General features: G+C 38.7%; 1 protein-coding gene across 2 annotated transcripts in view; it reads right to left on the bottom strand.

The window, feature by feature from the left end:
* PLXDC2 (plexin domain containing 2) overlaps positions 1 to 19,137 on the bottom strand; it is a 286,502-nt gene that overhangs the window by 16,473 nt on the left and 250,892 nt on the right. For both annotated transcript variants that reach the window (XM_054992093.1, XM_054992094.1), the window contains exons 10-12: positions 14,462 to 14,522; positions 13,567 to 13,720; positions 7,702 to 7,740 (exon numbers count right to left, since the gene is read on the bottom strand). In XM_054992093.1, the coding sequence (XP_054848068.1) occupies positions 7,702 to 7,740; positions 13,567 to 13,720; positions 14,462 to 14,522 (254 nt within the window). The remainder of the gene's footprint in view (positions 1 to 7,701; positions 7,741 to 13,566; positions 13,721 to 14,461; positions 14,523 to 19,137) is intronic.

Here is a 19,137-nt window from a genome sequence, read left to right as displayed (position 1 = left end):
GAAACACTAAAACAATTAAAACCAGAGCTAAAATACAGAATAATAAAAACAACAATTAAAACATTAGGCAAGAAGGAGGGATCACTGCGGGAATGCTAAGTCAAACAAAAAAAGTTTTCACCTGCCGGAAGAAAATGCAACAGAAGGGGTCATACCAGTCTTCCATGGGAAAGAGTTCCAGAGTTTTGATTCCAAGGCCCTGAATAATCTCCAAAGATGTGTGTGTGTTATGTGCCATCAAGCCACCTCCAACTTATGGCTACCCTATGAATGAAAGACCTCCAAAACGTCCTATCATTAACAGACTTGCTCAGATCTTGCAAACTGGAGGGCGTGGCTTCTTTTATTGAGCTAAGGCATCTCATTTTAGATCTTTCTCTTTTTCTACTGCCTCCCATTTTTCCTAGCATTATTTTTTCCAGGGAATTGTCTTCTCATAATGTGACCAAAATTCAACAGCCTCAGTTTTGTCACTTTAGCTTCTAGGGATCAGCCTTAATTTGACCAAGAATTCACTTATTTGTCTATTTGACCATCCTGTTATCCCCAAAACTCCCCTCCAGCACATTTCAAATGAATCAATTTTCTTCCTGTCAGCTTTCTTCATTATACAACTTTTACATCCATACATTGTAATGGGGAATACCATCATTTGAATTATCTTGATCTTGGTCCCCAGAAAGACATCTTTATCTTTAAGGATCTTTTCTAGTTTCCTCACAGCTGCTCTTTCAAGTCTCAATCTTCTTCTGATTTCTTGGTTGCAATCTCCTTTTTGGTTGATGATTGAGCCAAGGAATAGAAAATCTTGAATAATTTCAATTTCCTCATTGTCAACTTTAATATTATATAATTCCTTAATGGTCATTACTTTTGTCTTCTTAATGTTCAGCTGTAATCCTGTAATTTCCAAAGGTGAGGGCACTTGAAAGAGAGGCTTGGAATATAATGGTTGGGTACGTTCATAAGGCAGTAGGTATTTCTTCAGCTATGTGGGACCCAAACCTTAGAGATTTAAAGGTCAACACTAGTACCTTGAATTGAGCCTGGAAACAAGACTGAAAGCCAGGGTAGATAGACCAAGAATATAGTGATTGTTCCCTATGAGCCACTCCAGTCAACGTCTTGGCTGCAGCATTCTGCACCAACTGGTTTCCAATCACTTTTCAAGGGGAGCCCCACATAAAGTGCAAAGCAGTAAACCAACTTAGATGTTTTACACTGCAATAATCTAACATAGATGATACCTTCCATCCAAGGTAACCATAGATTGCATCTGCTCTTTACATACCTGACGAATATTATTGATAACCCCTGTCATGCAAAGCAACATGGACCACTATTGCTTTTCACTGCATACAGGGGAAAGGGAAAAGACATGCATAAATCCAAGTTTCAATTTCCCAGCAGCTCCAATGAAAGATTATTAGATAACGAGAATAGGCAAGACCTCTGACAGAGACTGAAGAGGTTACTGACAGCTGGAGTAGATAATATGGCACTGACGGGCTAACTTAATGTAAACCAGCTTTATATATGATCACAACCATGTTCTTTTAAATGGAATATTTGGAGGGTAGAATGATTTGATTATTTCACAATAAATGGCCTGAAAAGAGCTGTTATAATTCTCAACTGATTCACAGAAATGCAAATATTTGGCATAACATGTCTTTTCTTCTTGATTTTGCTATCTAGCCTGTCATACTGCCCTGGTAACTTGAGATACCACTGCAACATTATTGTAGCACTTCAGTGGGATAGAAATGTTACTTTGTGGAAGGGGCAGAGACTCAGGAGGGACAGTCCATTAAAAGTAAGTCAACGAAATTGCTGCAGATAAGTGATTTGTGGATTACATTTGTATCCCTTGAGATTAGAGCAGATAACTGAGTTTATTTGATCTAGATATGCCGCTATTTGAAAATAACTAAGCTGTACAGCAAACTTCCTGCATATTGTACTCCCTGGAGCTTGTTGCTCCAATATAAAGCAGGAATGAACAGCCTAATGCAGGGACGGTTCAGGCTATCCATTCATTTTATTGGATTTCAAAACAAAGTAAGGTTTTGGCATTTGGACCATGAAGAAAGGAAGCACCATAATTCAAGAGAACAAATTGTAGCAATTTGAATCATCTTCTTGTGTAATTTATACCTTATTCTGCACATTTACGACAGAAATGTTTGCAGTAAAAAATGGTGCTTGGTGATAGGAGGATAGGAGAAATGTGAAGCAAAGCCAGACGTTTTACACCAATGCTCTTCTGAGCATACTCCAAAACCCCACAAAACAATCTGGAGTGAAAGCAATTTATCAGTGTGACTAGATTAAATTTCCTCAAAGTAAAGATTATTAATCTGGGAGGTTGTTTTCCCAGGATGAATGACTTCAGCACTTTCTCTTCAGCAGACATTAAACAGTCTTTTTGTTAAAAGAGAGTGTATTTTAAACACCCAGATCATCATTTCTTGAAACAAATAGCTCTGCTTTCCTCAGAACCTTATAATGAAAAAGGACTAAACCATTACCACACAGCAGCAGAAAACAATTGCAAGTAAACAAAGCAATTATATATATTTTTGGAATATGACTGCCACCCCATGAAAGAACTAGCACTAAGGACTGGTTTCAAAGAGTGAAGCGTGCCCATACATTTGGAGTGGGGCTAGAGCAGGATCTTACATTAAAGTGATCAGTTTGTCAAAAGGCATTACTGTTTTCTTCTTACCACCCCCTCTGCAGCCTTGATTGCCCTGTTGTTGAGGTGTACATGAATTGATTCGCTTTGCCTAGATTTGATTGCAGTGATAGCTTTTTGTAATTCATTTTCAGATGCAGTTAATTACTGGCTTTGATTTCAAAACTGTGATTGTGTGGGAGAAATAATTTTATTGGCCATCTAAAAGCAGGACAGTAATTAATAAATCTATGGACAGATAAACTAGTTTAGTGTTGAGTAATTGCTTCTGAATATAGAAGTCGGCATGGACAAGAATGAATAATCAGAAAGCTGACAGGGTGGGTGAATTCAAAACAGAGCAAACAAAATCCCACTGACGCAATGGCATTTTGCTGCTTTTCCCACACCAGCTTGCCAGGTACCCACAAAAGCTGCTCCTCAAGGCCTGGGAGTTCTCTGGAATAATGCAATGTGATGGGAAGGGTGAAGGTTCAGCTGGAGGAGGAAACAGTAGAAGTACCTTTGGTCACATAGAACACCCGTTGGATTCCAGACAATGAAAAATGCAAAATTACAATGGAAGCAAATACACACAGGATCTCAGTGGGTAAGCAATATGATCTTCAAGCAGAGGCATAGACACAAATCTTTTGGAGATAATCTAACTTTGGATTTCCTCAACAAGGAAATGAACAGTCTATGACATTCCGCCACAGAGAGACAAGGGAGATTGATCTAGGTAGGGGTCATAATGGAGTACTTTGAATAAGTAAAAAAGAGCAAGAGTCCAGTCGCACCTATAAGACTAACAAAATTACTGGTAGGGTATGAATTTTTGTGAGCAACAACCATATCCGGTCATAACCTACCACTAATTTTCTAGTCTTATAGGACTCTTACTCTTTTCCACTGCTACAGATAAATATGGCTACCCATCTTGATTAGAGGTGGGCATGGACCTGAAAACGGGCCAAAATTTACCACGGACCGGGCTGGTTTGGCATCAGTGAACCAGTGGGTTGTAGGGCACCCGTTTTCCACTGACATCATGGACTTTTTGCCAGTCCGTTGGTCCATGGACTTTTTGCCAGTCTGTTGGTCCATGGCTGGGAGCACTTTAACATTTGCTCCACCTGACTGGCAGGCCCAGAGGGGACCAGGGGGGGGCATTAAAGTGCTCCTGGCGCTGCTTGCAAGTGGGGCCAGGAGCACTCTGACTTTCAAATCCTCCCCCCTTGCTCCAGCTGACTGGCAGGCCTGCCAGTCAGCTGGAGCAAAGGGAGGGTTAAAGCACTTCCAGCACTTGCCCGGCCAAGCAGTTGGTTCACGAACTGGCATTGAACCATGAAATGTTCGTGGTCTGTGCAACGCCACGGACCATGGATCCACGGCCTGTGGGTTTTTCCTGATCCGTGCCCACCTTTAATCTTGATCTATCCCTTGAATATGTGTGTGTTTGTCTTTTGAGGTAACGGGGGTGGGGTTGTCACAAGAGAGAGCCAGAGGCCTCTTCTGGTTCCCTATAATTAGAGGACTGTGCTTTACACAGGAGTGGGAAACTGTACGTGATACGTAAAATATAAATACCGTTTTTCAGGCTATTAGCTGAATTCTAAAGTAGCCATCTAAAAATTCTCATCATGAAAGTGAGAATCCTATTCAACAGACCTTAGCCATTTGTGGAACTGTGACATGCGAACTGGTGAGCATCTACTGTAACAGTTTCCCCCCAGATATTTAAATGTTTTATCTGCAACTGTGCAATTGCTTTTTGAGCTAGACACCAATTTGGTACCTTCAAAGAACAGAAGTCAAATTAGTACAACTTTTACAAGGCTTCATTTGGCTTGAAAATTCACTTTGAAAAGTAATTAATAGATGATTCAGAGGTCATCCTGAAGACCTGAGGAATTCAACTCTCTTTCAAGATTCAACCAGCCCAAACTGGTTATTCTTTCTTAGCCGTGTCTATCAATTCACATTACAATGTCAAAAATGCTGAGCTGGGACATATAGGCAGCCTATACTTCAAAAGACTCCACACATCTGGGTAAATCAAAAGTGACAGCATTTGGAAGCAGGGGGAAGGAGATAAAAGAGAAATGGAATTTCAAATGAGAGAAACCATTCAGCACTACCACAGGTGTTTAATGCCTTTAATTACAGGTGATTTCCATATAAAAACAAAAGGTCGGAACAGTTTGACCTAAACCAATGGTATGATTTAAAATGTAATTAAGTTACCGTATGATAAATGATGGCCTTAAACGTTACGGCATGAAAAGAATGGCAGAATTATTAAGAATCCTTTGGCTGTTTCTAATCAAGTATTGACTGCTGTGCCCCAAAGGAGCACAAATAATGACAGAGGCTCATTGATCAGATATAACTTACTTTGCCATTTCGATAAGAGTTTAATAGGGGATCTATTCTGGAAAAACTGATGACTCTTTGTCCGGCTTTACAACCTTTCTATCTGAAAGGTTGACAAAGCAGAGCATGTATAAAGGAAGGCTAGAGGAGTTTTACTGGCCTAATCTAAGAGTGATGATAAAATCCAGTGCATAAATGAAGATCCATCACCAGTTCAAAAGCCATGGATTAGCATTTGGAGGACAAATATTCTGCCACTTGAAAGACTGTTTCTTCCCCAAGCAACAAAGTGATACTACATAAAGAGTTAATTTGTTGATTTTATTTTGAAATCAAACTGATTTAATGCTAAAGCCACACACTCTTGCTTAAAACACAAATAAGGAGTAAACTCTACCAAGATAGGATAGCAAGTAAAGGTCAGCTGAAATTAATGATTCTAGGGTCAATTTAGTCATTATAGTATTTGCGAGGTGTACACACATTATTCCCCATGTCATAATGTGACTCTACAGGTATGTACAAGTGGGCATTGAACCAATCTCCAGATATTTAAAAATATATATGGTTATTATTCATGCATATATGTTTATTAGTATGCTTTTGCATTAATTATATCTCCAAGCATTTGGGAAGGAAAAAAGTAAGTTATGGGCAACTGGACATCCCTAATTGGAAGAGATCTGATTTATGGCATTGCCACTATTGCAAATTGCATGCTGTTAACTCTTTTTTAGATCTGGAAAACAATGATCAGAACATGCTGAAAGTTTGCTGTAACCTTTGTTGTGGAATGAGCTAAGTGTATATCGCACACAAAAAACAATCTGAAGCACATGTACCAGTACAACACAACTAACATGACTTCAAAAATAAATGAATAATATCCAAGGAAAACAAAACAACAGTTGGGGAAAGGAAGTGACTAAGTCCTAAAAATGTACCTTCAGAAATTCTGGCTGCAATTTTGTTTCTGAGCAAAATTCCAATTGCTGGTTTTGATCTATAAAAACCTTAAACAACCTGGTACTGAAGTATGGCATTCTACTCCACAAACCTGTACCTATTCCAAGATCTACTGAGGTTGTGTTCTAGAGCTTACATTTATTTCAGCATTACTGTTTATAATTCATAATAAAATTCTGAATTATTTCACTGCAGTAATAAAAAATCATTGAATAGCCATTGTGGAGGGTGTTAAATTAGTGCAATCAACTGACAGGATACTGAGGAAGAGGTCATGGTAGTAAAAAGAGATTCAGGAGCATAAACAGTTCTCCAGATAAGAGCCTTCAAGCTAGCCAGAAGGGTCAAGATATGAAGTCTTCATCATCAGGATTGAAAACACTCATCTGTTTTCATCAGCTCCTCTTGACCATACTCCAGTTATCTTTTTCATTAACATATCTGTGACTTGATATGTACAAATAGCTATCAAGGATATTTCCCCCATAGTTACTTTACAGCATTTCAGAATCCATTCTGCTTCCCATGTTGTCCAGTGTTCTGCATATGCAAGAGAATCATGGGAAACAGAACGGTTTTTGCCTTGTCTTTTCTCTGTTTTTCCCCCCGCGCACATTCCGTGATTTTTTTAAGCCACTGCCCAGTCACTGCTGGCACGTTTAATGTCCGTTCAGAATCAAAAACTCCTGTTCTGCTTTTCATGCTCCCCTTTTCCTTTCCCCCAGGAGCTGATTGGTCTGTCTGTCAGTAACCACTCTCACCCTCCTCAGCTCTTTGAACTCTTTCCCCATCATTTTTATCAATAAAACGGGTTGCTTTTTTGTTTGCTTCCTTCCTCCTGGGTATGCACACGCTGTCTTTTTTTTTTCAAAGTCAGGAATGAATCCTAACATTGCTGCTTATTCCCTGCTGGCTTTAACAGTCAGGAAAGGATTAAATGGCTGCTTTTCCCTTCCTCCCTCGGGGCTATGCGAACTCGCTCATTTATTTCTTTTCAAAGTCAGGAATGAATTGTAATGTTACTGCTCATTCCTCCTGGCTTTAAAAACCAGGAAAGGGTTAAATAGCTGCTTTCCCCTTCCTTCTTCCCAGCATGCTTCAGGCTTCTGCTAATGCCAAAGAGGAAAAAAAACCACAAGAGTTTTGCACAGTCCTTTGTGAAACAAAACAGCAGGGAAGCTGCCTGGAAGGAATGAAGCAGCAACATTTTAACCTTTTCCTGGGCTTGGCTTTAAAAAAAATAAATGGGAGTGGAACAAGCATGAAAGTGCATGTTTCCCCCCCAGAAATCTGCCCCCAATTGCCTCTCCAGTGGGCATGGGATAGCCGAGGCAGCAAATACAGGCGGGGGGGGGGAATGGGTTCCAACATTGCAACGATGCATACATTTTTTTAAAAAATGATGTCAGCTCCAGTCCTCACAAAATGCGGCTCCAAAGAGACACATCTCTACTCGTCAGCAGACCAAAATCACCATGAAGTCATGTAGAATGATGGGACCCTCCGCTGTTTCAGCACCAATTGGCGTGAATGCTCAGCATTGCTGGCTTTAAGTGTGCCATGCAGAATGGGCCATGGTCTGTCTTTAATTTCCCAAATAAAGATGGCCGAAGTATTTCCAAATATCAATTACACTCACTGGGATGTGATTTAGTAATCGTGTATGAATCAGCACTTACCTCCATTATCTTTTAGATGAAGAGCTATCTTTGTGTCATCTGGAAAAAAGAAATTTAAGGGTATTAGACCAAAGAACTATATATGATATTGCTTTATTAGCAATTTTTATTATTTCCAATGTAAACACTGAAACAGTGTTTGATCCCAAATTCACCACAGGAATAAGTCTGCAGTACTTCTGTGCTACAAACATAAAGCAATATAAGCTGCTTTGACAGTTCTGTCTTTCTTTACAAAAACATCCCAGGAACTTTAGTTCTGGAAAGCAAAGTTCTGGTACATCAAAGAACTACCTACATCATCACGAAGACACAAATCTCAGGATTCCATGGAGGAAGTTTTGGGAGTTAAGTGGATTTTTCTTTGTATTGTCTTCTTCTACTGGCCTGATTTTAAATCTAGAGACCAGTGAGATTCCCTCCTCTCCTACCCCATGAAAACAAGCATCTCTGAACTACTCCACAGAAACCTTCAGAAACCAATGAAACGGTTTGTGCAGGGCAGTAGTGGAAGCGACAGGCAGTGTTCTATGTCCTTCCAACCTTTAGCAATGGCCAAGATAGGGAGCACATATCTGTGCTGCTGACGCAAGCAGGAGATCTCTGTGCCTGTGTTCTGTAATGGCAAGTGATGGAAGTCCCATAGCTCAAGAAAGGAATGTATAATTTTATTTTGACCACAAGTCACTAACATATATTTCCTCTTCAAGTGAGGGCACTGTTCTTACTGACGAAGCTATGTAGCTAAACCAGACTGGCTATATATCATCATGATGTTATTTTACTCTGCATGTTCCTTAACTGGCAAGGAGCATGTGGTGAGAGAGGAGGAAATGGAACTGAAGAAGTCATACAGTGGCATCCTAAGCAGAATTACACCCTTCTAAGCACAGACTTCAATGGACTTAGACAGGAATAGTTCTGCTTAAGATGGTACTGGTAAGGAAGGGAAATGAGTGGCCACAAACAGTTACAAGAAGAAATAAGGTACACTTTGATTTTTAGGCATTCAGCACTTTTGTGCTCCCCAAAATTTTTGTGTTTAAAGATTTAATACAGCTCTACGAGGCATTATATACTGTAGAAAAAAACCAACAGCAGAGCCAATTACTTGAACTTGGCACACAGCATATAAAACCACCTTTATCTTTCTCACAGGTAACATAAATCCTTTAAGTATATTTTTATCTGTATGGCTTTTTGTGATCACTTGAGATCCTCAGGACTTAACTATTTTTTGGCACCACAGAGCAAGCTACCCATTTTATATGTCTCCAATAAACAATCTACCAATTCTAACTAACTCTCACTGTTTTCCAGATTTTTGTTACTACTGTCAATTTGAACAGCCGGTAACCAAGTTACAATATTAGCAGAGGGGTACTGGGAATTAAAGCTCAAAAGCCCATACTGACAGCTCTTAAAGCATTCTTTCCATGTTGCTGCACTGAAAGATCATCCTCTGCACTGGAAGACTTCCATTTGGTAATATGTTTGGGGGACTGTAAAGCTTAACCTTTGAGTTAGTAGCTTGAAATGCTGCTGAGAGAATTCCTTCAAACAGTGGTAAATTTAAGCACTTGACATCTCACCACAGTCTAAAATTCTTTTTACTTCTTTAATGTAGCATTAATTCTCCATTAAAGTAAAAAGTGTTTAATGCCTCCTTCTATCATAGAATTAGAATCAACTATGTAAGATAATTAACAGTGCAATTCTAAGCAGAGTTAGGCCACTGACTTCAATGGACTTAGATGTAACTCTGTTTAGGATTGTGGTGTCATGGAAATGGGTATGTTCAGCAACTGCCCGCTCATGTGCATTCCCTGTGGTGGTTTTCACATTATGGAACAGCCTTTCTAAGGATATCAGGAAGGCTCCCACAGTACTATCATTCAGCAAAATATGCAAAACAGAAATGTTCAGGAGCGCATTCTTGTAATGGACTTAGATCTGTAGTGATACAGGACAATCCAGAAGGGCATTTTATACAGGACTGGGGAATGGATACTGCTGGTCATATACTATTAAAATCCCACCTGCTGCACTGCTTGCAACATGGCAGCCCGGACAGTTTGCTGTTCACAATTTTGTATTCCTAGTCCTATTCCATTGATATAGTCATTCAATTTTTTATTCCTAATCTAATTGCATCATTCACTGGATATCTTATACTGTATGATTACATTGTTGCTCACATTATTGATCAATTTTGTATTCCATGTCCTAGCACTGTTTATTTGAACTCCTACATTGTATGATTACTTTTTCTCTCTTTCTGTGTTCTGAAATACATGTTGAGTGAGAAAGGAAGGCTAAATGAAAATTTCATTTATAAACTAAATGAAAATAAATATTTATTTGTTCCTATATTGTACTTGCCGTATCTCAGGGTATCATCTTTCATGTAACAGATCACGTCCAAATTGAAAACATCTAAAGCAATATTTTGTAAACTTTTTATTTCCAGGGAACAATTTCCATAATGACTTCTTTATCATACATTTTGCACCCTAGAACATACTCCAGCACTGCTCTGTAGATGCACATTGTAGAGGAACATCCATAGTTCTGGGCAAACTATTTCAGGGATGCTTGTCCAACATATGTACATATAGAAGAGAGTGCTAAAGAACATTGATTCCTATGGATCTCATCATGGCTGATGTTCAGGAAAGAGGTAAAGTACATCTCTTTTGGGTCGGCTAACGGTGGTGGCAAAAAGTGTTGTCAAGACATAGCTGACTGAAGGTGACCTCTGGTGGAGTTTTCATGGCAAGAGACTAACAGAGATAGTTTGCCATTGCCTGCCTCTTCAACCCTGATCTTCAGTGGAGGTATCCCATCCAATCTCGGACCAAGGCTGACTCTGTTTAGCTTCCCAGATGTGATGAAAGCTTGCTTGGGCTGTCCAGGTCAGGCAGGTGGGCTAATAGCCTGAGCTAAACTTGATTGCAGATGATTGTGATACCTTGGCTAGGCATTGTAGATCATGTCATTTCCTGTCCGAGCTGATTTCACTTTTGTAATTTTTAGATCTATGTTTCCACGATGTTTTATTATTGTAAAAGATCTTAAGGATTCAGCTGGTCAAAAAGGTGTGGTATCCTTATTTATTGTTTCAATTCCAAACTCTACAGAACAGAACACCAAACACAGTTACAAGAAATCAGAAAGCTTAATCTAGTTGATGGATTACTGATTTCCACAAAAGTTCAAGGCTTCAACATCTCTACCATTCTGCACGGTAGCTAACAAGTACAATTACTTAATTTTTTCCAACCACAGACACAAATCAGGAAAACAATTTTGTTTCCCAGCCCTTGCCAAATTTATACACGGAGCAGTAAACAAGTTCAAAACAATAACTTGAAATTTTCTTGGAATCAGAGAAGTATAGTTCAACAATAATGTTTCAGGGCTGAATGGAACATCAAAGCCAAGGGCAATTTTTAACTTTTCCATTATCACTGCTGGATATTTTTTGGCACATGGACAGTGCCACGACATATGAAAGAAATCCACATTTGGAGAGTTACAGTACTAGCAACAGTCAGCAGAAAGATTATAAATCATTGCTGTCCTTTTAAGTGTAAGATGCCACTGGGGAATAATTTTTATAATGTTTTCCTTAAATAATAAGCACATTAAAAGGCTAGAGCCAAATTAAAAAATATATAATATAGTTCCTCACCAGAAACTGTCCAGCCTAAATTCCATCTCATTTGATAACTAGGTGTAGGTATATGGTTAAGGTCTAACAAGATGTCATACAGTTTAGAATATAAGTGCCTCTTCTTGTAAAATTAATTTTTCAAAATCAGTTAGATCCCAGCACACGGCCAATTACAATCTGTCTCACAAGAAGACTTTTTAATTGCAAGTATCTAGGTTGGATTATTGTAACTCACTCTACACTGGGCTGACATTGGGCTTGCTCCGAAAGTTGTAACTGGTCCAGAAATGCAGCGGAGCGTCTTTTGACTGGGACTCCATTCTGGTCACATGTGACACCTGTGTTGTGCTAGCTGCACTAACTCCCAGTGGAGTTCTGGATCAGGTTCAAAGTTTTGGTGTTGATCTTTAAAGTTCTTAGTGGACTGGGACCAACATACCTGCTGGACTGCCGCTCACCCTGTATTTCCTGGAGAGTACTTCATTCAGCAGGAAAACACTTACTGGTGGTCCTTGGTCTCAAGGAGTTGGCCCCAACCTGATGGAACTCTCTGTCTGAAACAATTCAGGCCCAGCAGGATGTATTATCATTCTGCCGGGCCTCAAGATGGGAGATATTCCACCAAGCTTTTGGTGGTTGAGGCAAGCGGGCCTCCTCTTTGGACTCCCACTGAGGGATGGTGAGTATCCTCCCCCTCCTGGTCTTTGCCTTTTGCTGCTGTTGCCATCTGCCACCCTGGACCTATGATGACCTATGATGATTATGTGTCGGACTGTACTATAAGGGCTGCTGAAGGAGGATTGTGGAATCACAACTATGTTGTTGCTGCTACTAGTTTTTAATTGTTTATATTGTATATAATGTTATAAATTTTATTTGTTATTGTATATTGTATTGTTTTAATCTGCATGTTATCCTCTGAGCCTGCTTCGCGGGGAGAGCAGACTACAAATCCAATAAATGAAATGAAATATACAAACACACTCATCTGACCATTGGTTAACTTTGAAATTAAGTCATACATGATAACTCTGTTCTATTAATGTATTATATATGTCCAGGACCTACAATTCCTATTTAGTTAGTGACTTTAATTAGTAATGATGACGCCTGTCAATCTCCCTTGGAGTGGTAGTCAGTGGTGAGGTGGCCAGTGAAAGTTTATTCCTATATTCATCCCAGCATTTCAAGAGGTTATTAATTACCACGGAATTACAGTTATAAACTCTAAACTAAAAACTAAACTAAACTAAAAAACTAATTTTGTATCATAAAAAGGCAGAATATTGATGTTTTAATAAATAAACAAATAAAACAAACTATCATGTAATTTGGAAATGATAATATTCTCTTCTTTTTACACTGGACTAAAAATATGTAAAGGAATGGGCAGAGGATAACAGGGATTCAGTAACAAATCAAATCAATCTTATTAAGAATAGTAGGATTAGTACACAATTTCCAAATTACTTTAAAAATGATTTAAAAACTTAACTCCACATTATTAAATGAAGTATTTAATTTTGGATTACTACGAGTTCAATCGTATGCAAATTAATTTTAATGGGTTTAGACTGACGTAACTCAGCAAAGGATTGCATTGTGCTTCTAGTACTACATAATACTATAATTTTTACTACTAAATTGTTAACTATAAGGAGAGCATAATAAATGAACATCAAAGTTCTGGATTCTCTGCACCAGAATTTAACTTGTATTGGAAAAACAAATCAAAACCCTATATGGCTATTTTCTTAGAAGCCAATCATTGCTAGAAAGATATTACCAAGGAAGTCCTGGATGGAGGATGTTAAATTGCATCATACAATGGATTCATTACATAAATTACTTTGAAATATTAATTCAACAATGTTAAGTAATAGTGGAATCCTATGAAAGCCTATGGGTTTAGACTAGAAAAACAATGCATAGGATTGTGTTGTAAGTGGCTTTGTAGGTGGCTCTTAAACCTTGTTTTGTGCTGAAGTTCCTATTTATAGTATAATAGTATTGAGTTTAAAATACATAAGTTAATTTGGGAAGGAAAGTTGCTTGGAAACAAGATTATCCCTTATTTGCAATACTATTTTTTTAATCATAATCACTTTTCCAGATTTCCAGAGCTCCTGCAGCCATTTCAGTCTTAGAAAGTTTACAATTACAGATAGTACATTCCTGTTTAAAGTTACCTTCTGTGGGCAGGCTAGTTGGCAGATGTGACGTCGTGGTTCCTTTGGTAGTAGTTAAAACTCTGAATCTCATTGTAGTTTTCTGTACAGCAACAGTGGTCTGAGGAGGCATTTCAGTTGTGTTTACATTCTTCTCACAAATCTTATCTTTAGACTATAGAGGAAAAAAATACAAACAAGAAAAGAGAAAATGGGTTCTCAACAGAAGCCACTGGTCTCAGATCTATAGACATCTAAAGCAAACACAAAACGTCAGACTAGAGTGAATGGAAAAGGAAACCGTAAAACATTATTTTTTTAAAAAAATCAAATCAGAAAACTTTCCATTTTGATTTAAAAAAGATGGTTGAGTACAGATTTGTACTCAAATCTGTACTCAAATCCGAATAACGCCTGATTCAGGTTTTTAAACTGAACCTGAATCCCGAAACGCAAATCCCTACTTCATATTGTTGAGCAGCCTTTCTCTGATGGAAACAGACTCCTCACTTAGCAGAGGTAGTCAGTGAATCCAAATTATTATTGCTAAATACAAGGCCTATCCACAAATGAATATTTATAGATAATTGTAGCATGTACCCCAAAGCTATATAAACAGGTCTTCGTGTTTGGATAACACTTCTGAATTCAGATTTCATGCACAAAACAAGCTACCAGGGAATAGCATATTTGCTTTAAGTATCAGTATTTGTGAATGAGGTACACTACTGCTATTGCCACATAGATGCTCAATCTTGTGGACAATGATCACTTCAGGTAAAGCTAATTCTGTTCGCTTCTCTTTCCCCTCTTCCAGATAGTTATATCTGAATCACAGCCAGAGTCTCAGAAACCTTGGAATGATCCCAGCTCACAACCAAAAGATCATCATAAGCAAATGCTAATAGAATACTACCTCCTCAGGACAGCCACTGTCAACCCAGTCTTGCCGGTGACGATCAAATCCACTGGAACATCTTTAAATGACGGAAGAGATTAAAACAGTTCAGTTGCAAATGAAAAAATATATTGGTTGGATCAAGTTGGTAGCGGGAGGGAGAGGGAGAGAAAGAAGTCATTATTTTACTTTTAAATCTGGATGATCAACAGAGTATTCTCTATATTCAGGTTGATCTTCTGAGTCAAAAATGATTAATGATTTCTATAAGGAACTAATTTTCATAATTAGACAATTTAAGATGTCAGTGTCCTTTTGCTTTGGATAGTTAATAGCTTCACTGTATTATGCAGTAAGAGTCTCCAGTATGAATTTTTTTTAAAAAACCACAATGCCAGTGATTAAGATTTGATTCCCGAGCCTGTGAATTTAAGTCAATTTAATTTATTCTGCCAATTTTTTTCCATTTTCTCTATAGTCATGTTAGTAAGAGTGCACTGTATCAGGATGTACAGCTTTCTTTTTATCAGAACAGGTGATCAGAGAGATCTGGGCACCCATAAATGTCTGATCAGTGAATGGCATTTTATAGGCAAGAAGTCATCCAAAGCAGTCTGTTCCTTCCTTAACTTGCAGTGCAAAGACGGAGGCTGCTCCTAAACTTTTACCCCAGTTATCTGAAAATTAATGAGGTTCCCACCAAAATATTATATGTAGTGAACATATTGCAAAACAGCTGGCAGATTATTCTTTAATTACTCCCATGAAGCATCTAACTGTACAAGTGTTGTCATTAATATTTTCAAGATGGCTTGAGAACACAGAAGGCAAAGTGCAACCTCATAGACACCAAAGGTGCCAAAGTGCAACTTCATAGGCACCAAATGGACTAGGATCTGGGAGACCAAGGTTTGAATGCCCACTCTGCCATGGAAGCTTCTTGGGTGAACCTAGGCCCACTCTTTCTCAGCCTAACCTACCTCACAGGATTGTTGTGAGGATAAAATGAGGAAGGGGGAATGATGTTGTAAACTGCTCTGAGATCCCACTGGAGAGAGAAACAGCACAAAATAAATAGTGCAAAAGTAAACTACATAAAGATATGTGAACAGTATTATTATCCTATGAATTACTTCTCATATGCAAAATACTTCTCACTACATTTGCAGTTCTAAAGAAAGACATCATTGGACCAATCCACACACAAATGACAAAGCTTTCCTGTGACAAAAGCAGAGTATGCGTGGGTAAATTTCAACAGTTCAGTTCTCATACTGCAGAGGGTTTTTGTGACTGTCTCATGGCAGATTTGCTGCCATGAGTAGTTACTCTGGCCACGATGTGGCTTTTCCGCTGCTTTTCTGTGAGCGCTTACACCCTGACTTTTAAAAAAATCTGCTTTGTGGTCAGCAGTTTTCTCATGCATACTCTTTATTCCATTTTTTGGTGTTCCCCTCTCTTACCTTCCTCCTGCCCCCTTCCAGCCCACTGTATTGTGATTGGCTATGCTCGTCTATTTTTAAATTTAAGTTCAGCGCAGCCAATGAATGACTTTTTTGAAAGCACACAGGGAAATGTTTCCTTTTTATTATTTTTGCTTTGGCATGGGTGGGAATATTGTATAGGGGGCTAAATATCTGGGTAGTAGAAAGAAATAAATGAATATGGAGTTTTAGATTCTCTTTTTGTTCCATGATGGAGAAAAACATGCTTGGGGACAACAGAGAAGGAGGCCGGAATGGAGCTTTGCCAGCGATGCATTACCGATGAGATGATCACTTCAAAATAAAATTCCTTTTTAAAAATATTATTTCTTTTTGTTTCTGGGAAAGAACATTTCCTTGTTTGTGTGAATAATTCAAGTGCATGCTCGAATCAAAACCTCCCCCTGCCTCCTCTATTAATTGTTCAGCTGGCCAATAGGCGATTCTCACAGAATTCCTTAAAAGGAAAAAGGAGCACAAGTCAATTGGCAAATCAGATTAATGAAGGGAGGGATGGTGGGGTGGAGAGGCTGATATCCAGGAAAAAGGCTGATCCAACGCTCTAGCGATGCATCGATTCAGTACATGTGCAAAAAAAAAATGAAAGAAAGGGCTGGCGCTGTGACACCACAAATGACAGTATCAGTGATGACAACAAGCACTCATGACTCCGACTCATTTTGGCATGGTGCAGATTAAAAAAAATCCGGCACCATGCTGACCAAAACGTAAGAGATGTGAACAGCCACATACAAGCTGATTCCATGCCTATCGGCTTGACTTTGGGGAAAGTGAGTCATGTCCCTGGTGCACAAGGGGCTAAAGAATCTTCTTCCCATAGAAAGGCTTTTCCTTTGAAGGAAAACCCCTTGTGTTGGAGAAAGGTCCTGCAAGCACGTAGTTCAGCAGACTGCTAGGCTGTAAGTGAACAGCTAAGACCATATACACACCTACAACTGTTTTAAGCACAGTTTGATCTCCTCTATTGCTCCTCCTGCATGCATGAAAGAAGGTGATTTTATAATGTGCTTTAATTAGGTCTTTGGATCAACTGACGGCCACGTGGGAAGACCCATTTTTAACTGCAGTACAACCTTCTTGCTTAGGGATGCCAACATCCAGGTAGGTGGCTGAGGTTCTCTTTTGAATTACAAGTGATCTCCAGGCTACATAGATCAGTTCCCCTGGATAAATGGCAGGTCTGGAGGGTGGACTGTATGGCATCATGTTCCTCTTGAGCTCCCATCTACAGACTCTGCCCTCCTCTTCTTCCACCACCAATTCCCCAGAAATTTTCCAACTTGAAGTTGGCAACCTTATTTTTGCAGTTTAGAATATCTGTCAGATTTCAGCATAAGAGAAGTTTTAAACCAAATTTGCCTGTGTGGATACTGATACTGAAATTGTATATTGTTAAACCTACTATTAAGGGCAGTGCCTAGATCCAAAATTATAATGAATTTTTTCTCAGTGCATATGGCACACTTCTAGTACAGAAACTTATTGTTTAAAGCTCATTGTATGTAGACAAAGCACGGCCATTGAAAATATGGATGAGGAACAGTTCCATCCTAAGCAGAGTTACATCCTTCTATGTCCACTGGAGTCAATTGGCTTAAAAGGTTATAACTCTGTAAATAGATGAAAATATATACAATTAACCATATAGTGTATAGTGTTATTCCTATATAGTGTTATTCATGTCTTAATCAAAGGGCTTAGGCTGGAGTAACTCTGCATAGCATTACACTGTAAGGTGGCAGTCCTTCAACATTTTTAAAATTTAAATTTAGCCTTATTAAAAACATTTCTTTCCTGTCTTTGCATAAATCAAGTCAGTTTTGTGCACTAATGAAGCAGGCAATCTTTGATCACTGCATACTGATACTGTATGAGAGGAACTGTACTAATCCTTATCAGAAATGTGTGGAACAATGAATCCAGATACTTTTGCTCTAAGGGATGTAAAAAAAAGCAGAACTCTACTTATTTGACACTGCCAGATGATGCACCAAAAGCCTAACAGTCTTACTTGTAAAAGCTGCTTCATCAGAATCAAGACAGCTTCACACTGGACTCCCCCCAAAAGTATCTGGAAAGTGTTTCCAAGGCATATGTCAACGAACCATCAATTACAGAGTATATCATCACTCCTACACCTCAAAATTACGAGTCTGCAAGCTATCATTACAATGTTTCCTGAACACAACATTTAATAAGGCTTTCATTTACTGGCACGACAATAATTCCCCACTGCCATGAACACACCATAGCAGATTTGATTAGTTATGCCATTTGTGCCATCTGTCAACATAGCCATTTTATAACAACTTCATTCTCAAAGGATGACCCAAGTTGGCTCCTAGTGAAGCAATTAACAAACCACATTCCAGGACATGAGAACAAGAGCCTCATTTAAGAAAAGAGGGGGAAATGAGAATCCTGTTGACACGGAACACAGCAATGTGATTTTAGGAGTCACAGTAGGACTTAAGGAGTGTTTACAGAAACAATGGTAATGGTTTGGCTTGGCTAGTTGCTCTTGAGAGAGGACCACAGGGAAACAAGCAAAGTTTTTCTATCTAGGCAAATACAAAAGATGGAGGAGTGGCTCGTCTTGAAGTTTATTAGCTGCAATTTGTTCCTGTTTTGGGTGCAGAGAAACAAGGTGGCCTGAAAGTTTTTTTTTAACTTTTCTTCCTCATTTAGAGATGCCAAATGATGTCAAAACTGCGAGTCTAAAAGAAAATCTTTTTTTAATGAGGTTTTAAATAATATACTTAGTTCAGGAACAAATCGCTTGGGAAAATCACTAACATGGACAAAAGCGACTGAAAAAGTAAATGAAGTTTTCCAAATTCTGGATATTTTTGAAATATCAGTGGTAATTTTATTTACTTAGAATATGTAGTTTTAAAATTTACGATTGTTTTAACAAGCTATTACTGTTTTAACTTACAGTGATTATGGTTAGCCTCCTTACAACCTCCTTCAGACTGTTAGGTGGGATATATGAACCTCTTAAAATGAAACCAAGCAAGTTTTAAGTTGGGCTGTTTCTGGTGAAGAGTTTTAAATGGAAATTGTTTAAATTGGACTGCAGCTTTTTTTTTTTTTTTTAACGAGGGCCGATGTGCCTTTAGCAGTTGCATAAGAGGCAGAAACCCAACAGGGAGGAGAGCTCCCCAGATGCCAAAAAGCTGCTCCTGT

This window comes from Eublepharis macularius, chromosome 11 (genome assembly GCF_028583425.1).
Source record: "Eublepharis macularius isolate TG4126 chromosome 11, MPM_Emac_v1.0, whole genome shotgun sequence".
In the NCBI taxonomy this organism is placed as follows: domain Eukaryota; kingdom Metazoa; phylum Chordata; class Lepidosauria; order Squamata; family Eublepharidae; genus Eublepharis; species Eublepharis macularius.
The sequence above is the reverse complement of the archived record's forward strand: the minus strand, read 5'-3'. Positions and strand labels throughout refer to the sequence as shown.